General features: G+C 57.4%; 1 protein-coding gene across 1 annotated transcript; it reads left to right on the top strand.

Annotated features, from left to right (window-relative positions):
- The first annotated feature begins 1,290 nt into the window (after nucleotides 1-1,290).
- Nucleotides 1,291-4,493, top strand: LOC104052562 (zinc finger protein 135). Its single transcript, XM_064440205.1, has 3 exons — nucleotides 1,291-1,542; nucleotides 2,070-2,636; nucleotides 3,151-4,493. The coding sequence occupies exons 2-3, from the start codon at nucleotides 2,108-2,110 to the stop codon at nucleotides 3,840-3,842; spliced, it is 1,221 nt and encodes a 406-aa protein (XP_064296275.1). The 5' UTR covers nucleotides 1,291-1,542; nucleotides 2,070-2,107; the 3' UTR covers nucleotides 3,843-4,493.
- Nucleotides 4,494-6,477: the final 1,984 nt, after the last annotated feature.

Here is a 6,477-nt window from a genome sequence, read left to right as displayed (position 1 = left end):
AACGGGGGGGGGTCCCTGGCTGAGCCCACAGGGACGGGGGGGCCCCGGGGTAGCACCTGCAGGTACTGGGGGGGGGGGGGAGTCGGTCCTGGGCAGCAGCTGGAGAAAATGGGGTACCCCAGGGCAGCACCCAGGGGAATGCGGGGGGCTCCCAGGCAGCACCCAGGGGAATGCGGGGGGGTCCCAGGCAGCACCCAGGGGGAATGAGGGGGGGTCCCAGGCAGCACCCAGGGGGAATGCGGGGGGGTCCCAGGCAGCACCCAGGGGAATGCGGGGGGGTCCCAGGCAGCACCCAGAGGGAAGGTGGGGGGGTCCCTGGCAGCACCCAGGGGAATGCGGGGGGGTCCCAGGCAGCACCCAGAGGGAATGAGGGGGGGTCCCTGGCAGCACCCAGAGGGAATGCGGGGGGGTCCCTGGCAGCACCCAGGGGGAATGCGGGGGGGGTCCCTGGCAGTGGCTACAGGGAATGGGGGGGGTCCCTGGCAGCACCCAGGGGGAATGCGGGGGGGTCCCAGGCAGTGGCTGCAGGGAATTGGGAGGGGGGGTCCCAGGCAGCACCCAGAGGGAATGGTGGGGGGGTCCCAGGCAGCACCCAGAGGGAAGGGGGGGGTCCCAGGCAGCACCCAGAGGGAAGGGGGGGGGTCCCAGGCAGCACCCAGGGGAATGGGGTATCCCAGGGAGTGGCTGCAGGGAATTGGGAGGGGGGGTCCCTGGCAGCACCCAGGGGGAATGGTGGGGGGGTCCCTGGCAGCGCCCAGAGGGAAGGGGGGGGTCCAGAGCAGCACTCCACAGGTAACGGGGTGGTCTGGGAAGGGGGTCAGGAAGAAGGACCCCCCCGACTCAGCACCGCTCCTTATTGCTCTGTGCCCAGTGTAGGTGGTCCCCGTCGGGGCTGAGGGTGATGCTGCACCCCCCGGTTGGGGGGACACCCATCAACCATCAATCACTGCGTCGAGCTGGGGTCTCCCTGCACGCCCTCCAGTTCTCCCCTAAATAACACCACGGAGGAGGCCGGGTACCCCCTCCCAAATAACCTGGGGGGGCTCTGAAGCCTCCCCAGGTGGACCTTCAACATCACCCAAGGGGATGGGGCTTCTCCAGCCTTGCCCGGCCGTGGGGTGACGCGTGGACCGATGCTCTTCCCATGACCACGTCATGCAAGAGAAGAGCCACCGGCGCGTCTCGTCCCCGGGCAAGGACCTTCTGCTCCCCAAATTTCAACCGCCCCCACCCTCCCCCGCCCTTTCCGCGCCTTCTCTGCCTGCAGCTCCCCCAGGCACCCAACACACGTCTCCTTTAAGAGTATCTGGACCAAGAAGCCATCAAGGAGAACGTCCAGGGACAAACCCACCCCACACCATGATAAGGGAGGCGACGATAAGAACAAACCTCGTTACTGGCGCTAACGGGCAAGGCCGTGCGGAGTGTGAGGAGGAGGATAAGGAAAGGGAGGGAGAGAAGCAGGCAGAGGCGTAAAAACCTGCCCGATTAGCGTTAACGAAGAGGCTAAGAAGAAACGAACCTCCCGGGTCGCGCCAACGGGTGGGTTTCTACCTAACGGGTGGGTTTCTACCCGCTTTGAAGTTCTACCAAAAGCTTTGCAGCTGATAAAGATGCAGTGCTGGGGGGGGGGGCTGTGAGTACGGAGGAGGTGATGAGCAGGGGAAGGGTGGAAGGGGGGGGGCAGGCAAAAAAAGGGTGTAAAAAGGGCTGGTGGTGTAGTACAAGTCTATGCGTTGGTCATCGCAGTTTGACCTGTCTTCTTTATTCAGTCTTAACTGATTCTGGTCCCAGTGCTAGCGACTGGGCAGGACTGGTGTCAATAGATAGGCTTGGAATCATCTACAGGAGTCAGAGTAGGGCACCCCCAGTCTGCGGTGTCACCTTCTGGAGCGATCTGGGATCCCAGTGCAGCTACTGGAGTGGATCGAGGTCTTGCTGGGAGGGCTCCAGCAGCTAGGCGGCACTGTACTGGGTGGTACTGGGCTGGAGCTGGAGCTGCTGGAGGTGGTGGCCTCTCTTAACGTCCCTTAACATGTATCAAATGACCCTCTTTGGTCTCCCAACAGGTGATGGGACAGAGGATGAGAAGAAGGAGTCCCAGCCCATGGACGAAGACAGGGTGATGGTGGAAGGACCCATAGAGGAACCCCAAAACCCCAAGGTGGACATGGACCATGACGTTCAACATCAGCCGGATGATAAACAAGTACCAAGAAGACCCCGAAAATGCTCTTTCAAAGGGACGTATGCCGAAGATCTTCAAGAAGACACAACCCAACCAAAGAGCAGTTCCAGAGAGAAGGAGTACAAGTGTGTGGACTGCAAGAAGGTCTTCACATGGGGGAGCAGCTTGACCCGGCACCGACGGATCCACACGGGAGAAAAGCCTTTCAAATGCCTGGATTGCGGGAAGAGCTTCGCGCAGAGCGTGGTTCTCCTCCGTCACTGGAGGACGCACACCAAGGAGAAGCCCTTTCTCTGCACCACGTGCGGGAAACGCTTCTCCTGGCGCTCGGATCTCATCACCCACCAACGCATTCACACGGGAGAGAGACCGTACGCCTGCTCGCACTGCGAGAAGACCTTCCGGAAGAGGTCTCACCTCATGAGACATCAGCAAGTCCTCCACGATGGTGAGTCCTCGGAGGGGGCTTAGCATGAGATGTCCCCATGCCCTGGTGGAGCCGTGGGTGGGGATGGTCTGGAGAAGCACATGGTGGGGCTGTGTTGGGATTCCTGCTCCCAGTGTGGCAGCAGTGATGGTGTGGGGGATGTCCCTTGGGATGGATTTGCTCTGTCCCCATGTTAGGTTGAACCGTTGGTGGGGATAGTCCTGGTCTAAGCAGGAGACCAGAGACCTCCGACTAGCGGAGCTGCACTGGAAGAAACTCCTCGAGGCGGGGAGGTTCATAACTCAGTCTTGGTGATAGCCGGTGGTCTCCAAGAACATTTCCCAGGTTCATTTGTGGACGTGGAAGCCTCTCTTCACCCATCCTCCACTGCTGCAAACCCCCTCCTGGGTCTTCCCAGCTTGCGTTACCCCAACAGATACTTGGGTTTCTCCTCCATCCTTGTTCGTGGAAGCCCTGGCCCCTCTTCTCCTCCGCTCATCCGAGTTGGTGCGATGGCTTTGTCTTTCTCAAGCAGGCACCGAAAGCACCCAGATGGAGCCAAGACGACCACCCCAGGTGCTGGAGGACAAGTTGGAGAGCAAGAAGCAGACACCGGCGAGGCAAGGGGGTGGTGTGAAGGACACGAGCAAGCCGGTGGCCCGTGCCAAGCAGAAGACCCATAAATGCCCAGAGTGTGGGAAGACCTTCTGCTGGAGAAACAGCCTGAGACGCCACCAAAGAAATCACACGGGAGAACGACCCTACAAATGCCCAGATTGCGGGAAGACCTTCAACGACTTCTCCAACCTCGTCTCCCACCATCGGATCCATAAGGGAGAGAGACCCTACGAGTGCCCTGAGTGTGGGGAGTGCTTCACCCAGAACTCGAGCCTTTCCAGGCATCGGAGGACACACACCGGAGAAAAACCTTTTTCCTGCTCTGATTGCGGGAAATCCTTTACCCAGAAGCAAAAACTCATCTTGCACCAGCGGATCCACACCGGGGAGATGCCGTACAGCTGCCAGCGATGCCAGAAAGCCTTTCGGAGCAGCTCCCACCTCGCCACGCACCAGCAGGTCCACGCGCAGGAGAGCTCCCACGCGTGCCTGGTCTGCGGGAAGGCATTCAGTGCGGGCACCGAGTGTGTTCTCCATCAGAGGACCCACTTGGAGGAGGTACCGGTGGGCCAGGGAGCTTCTCCAGGGGGTGATGTGCCACAGAAGTAGAGGGTTGTTCCCTCCTTAGGTAGGGACTTCCACCCCTTTGATCTCGTCCCATGAGCCTGATCTTGGAGGAGGATATTCAGAGATGTCTGGGGATGCTAATGCCCCACCAAGGTTTTTTTTTGGGGGGGGGGATGAGGGGTTGTGTGAGCCCCTCTCTGCTTTTAAACATGAGGGCCTGCATATAGGTGTAAAGAGATTTACTAGCAGGTGCCTTGGGCACATGGACATCGTGGCTCTTCCTTCAAGCCGGCACGTGGGACCATCACATCCAAGAGCCCCAGCATCTCTATGGGGACTTGTGGGTCCAGGGAAAGGAGATATTTAAGCAACGCTGCCTTCCTGGCAAAAACAGGGTGCTCCCGCGAGCCCAAAGGGATTATGAAGTCTTGTTAGCCAGCGGGGTCGTTAACAGGACCCAAGGTTGAACAGGACCCAAGGTTGAACAAGACCCAAGGTTGAACAGGACCCAAGGTTGACCAAGACCCAAGGTTGACCAAGACCCAAGGTTGACCAAGACCCAAGGTTGAACAGGACCCAAGGTTGAACAGGACCCAAGGTTGAACAAGACCCAAGGTTGAACAGGACCCAAGGTTGAACAAGACCCAAGGTTGAACAGGACCCAAGGTTGAACAGGACCCAAGGTTGACCAGGACCCAAGGTTGAACAAGACCCAAGGTTGAACAAGACCCAAGGTTGAACAGGACCCAAGGTTGAACAAGACCCACGGTTGACCAAGACCCAAGGTTGAACAGGACCCAAGGTTGAACAAGACCCAAGGTTGAACAGGACCCAAGGTTGAACAGGACCCAAGGTTGACCAAGACCCAAGGTTGAACAGGACCCAAGGTTGAACAAGACCCAAGGTTGAACAGGACCGAAGGTTCAACAAGACCCAAGGTTGAACAGGACCCAAGGTTGAACAGGACCCAAGGTTGAACAAGACCCAAGGTTGAACAGGACCCAAGGTTGAACAGGACCCAAGGTTGAACAAGACCCAAGGTTGAACAGGACCCAAGGTTGAACAGGACCCAAGGTTGAACAGGACCCAAGGTTGAACAGGACCCAAGGTTGACCAAGACCCAAGGTTGAACAGGACCCAAGGTTGAACAAGACCCAAGGTTGAACAGGACCGAAGGTTCAACAAGACCCAAGGTTGAACAGGACCCAAGGTTGAACAGGACCCAAGGTTGAACAAGACCCAAGGTTGAACAGGACCGAAGGTTCAACAAGACCCAAGGTTGAACAAGACCCAAGGTTGACCAAGACCCAAGGTTGAACAGGACCGAAGGTTCAACAAGACCCAAGGTTGAACAGGACCCAAGGTTGACCAAGACCCAAGGTTGAACAAGACCCAAGGTTGAACAGGACCCAAGGTTGAACAAGACCCAAGGTTGAACAGGACCCAAGGTTGAACAAGACCCAAGGTTGAACAGGACCCAAGGTTGAACAGGACCGAAGGTTGAACAAGACCCAAGGTTGAACAGGACCCAAGGTTGAACAGGACCCAAGGTTGAACAAGACCCAAGGTTGACCAAGACCCAAGGCTGAACAAACCGACGGATGGCGTTGGTGCCATGTGTTGGTGGGACGCTGTTTGGCATCTCGGGTCTCGTTTTTAGAAGCTGTGACCGTTGTGTTGTATTTCGTTCACTTTGCTCTTAACGTGTTTCTCCCTCCCTGTTCATCGTTTGCTTCGTTAAAAGCGTGTGCCGTTAATTATTACCCGGTTACAAACTGTGAAGGTGAACGTCAGTGATGGTGCTCACCAAGGCTAAAGGATTTTGTGCTTCCCAGTGGGATCCAGGGATTCCGGACCGTGGCGGTGGAGGGATGAGCCGCTCTCACCGATGGCTCAGGGACTATTTTACCCTGAGGAAGGAGACGCTACTGATGGGGGAAGCTTTGGTAAAAAAGCCTCGGGGGGTTTGGAGGAAGCAAAAATCCAGCCGGGACCCTGCAATAAAAGTCGAGCATATGGGATACTCCCTTCATTATGTATGTGCAAAATACATATATACACACACACACGTGCAGGTGAGGGTCCTTTACAGTAAACGGAAGAAATGCCACCTTTTTTTTTTAAAGTTTCTATCAAATATTGTGGTTTTTGCTCTAAATGTCTTTCAGATTCATGGCCTGTTCATTTAACCGTGAATAGATTTGGGGGATGCACAAGAGATGGGGTGGGGGGGTCACAGCCAGGCACCCGACCCGACCCAGCCAAGGAGATATTCCCGGCCGTATCACGCCCTGCTCAGCAATAGAAGAGGGGGCTTAGGGTGGGGGGCTTGGCCGGCTTTCGGTCGGGAACTGGGTGGGCATCCCTCTCTCCATTGGAGGGGGTGAGTGATGGCCTTTGCATCACTCCTCCTCCTCCTCCTCCTCCTCCTCCTTCTCCTCCTCCTCCTTCTCCTCCTCCTCCTCCTCCTCCTCCTCCTCCTCCTCCTCCTCCTCCTCCTCCTTCTCCTCCTCCTTCTCCTCCTCCTCCTCCTCCTCCTCCTCCTCTCCTCCTTCTCCTTTCCTCCTCTCTCCTCTCCTCCTCCTTCTCCTCCTTCCTCCTCTTCCTTCTCCTCCTTCTCCTCCTCCTCCTCCTTCTCCTCTTCCTTCTCCTTCTCCTCTTCATTGTCCTCCTTCTC

The sequence above is a fragment of the Phalacrocorax carbo genome, unplaced genomic scaffold, assembly GCF_963921805.1.
Source record: "Phalacrocorax carbo unplaced genomic scaffold, bPhaCar2.1 SCAFFOLD_403, whole genome shotgun sequence".
Classification (NCBI taxonomy): Eukaryota; Metazoa; Chordata; class Aves; order Suliformes; family Phalacrocoracidae; genus Phalacrocorax; species Phalacrocorax carbo.
Note: the sequence above shows the minus strand (reverse complement) of the source record. Positions and strands in the feature narration are given on the sequence as shown.

Coding starts and splice junctions, on each gene's coding strand:
- LOC104052562 (XM_064440205.1), top strand. CDS start 2,108: ATGGACGAAGACAGGGTGATGGTGGAAGGACCCATAGAGGAACCCCAA. Junction 2,637..3,150: donor TCAGCAAGTCCTCCACGATG/GTGAGTCCTCGG, acceptor TTTCTCAAGCAG/GCACCGAAAGCACCCAGATG.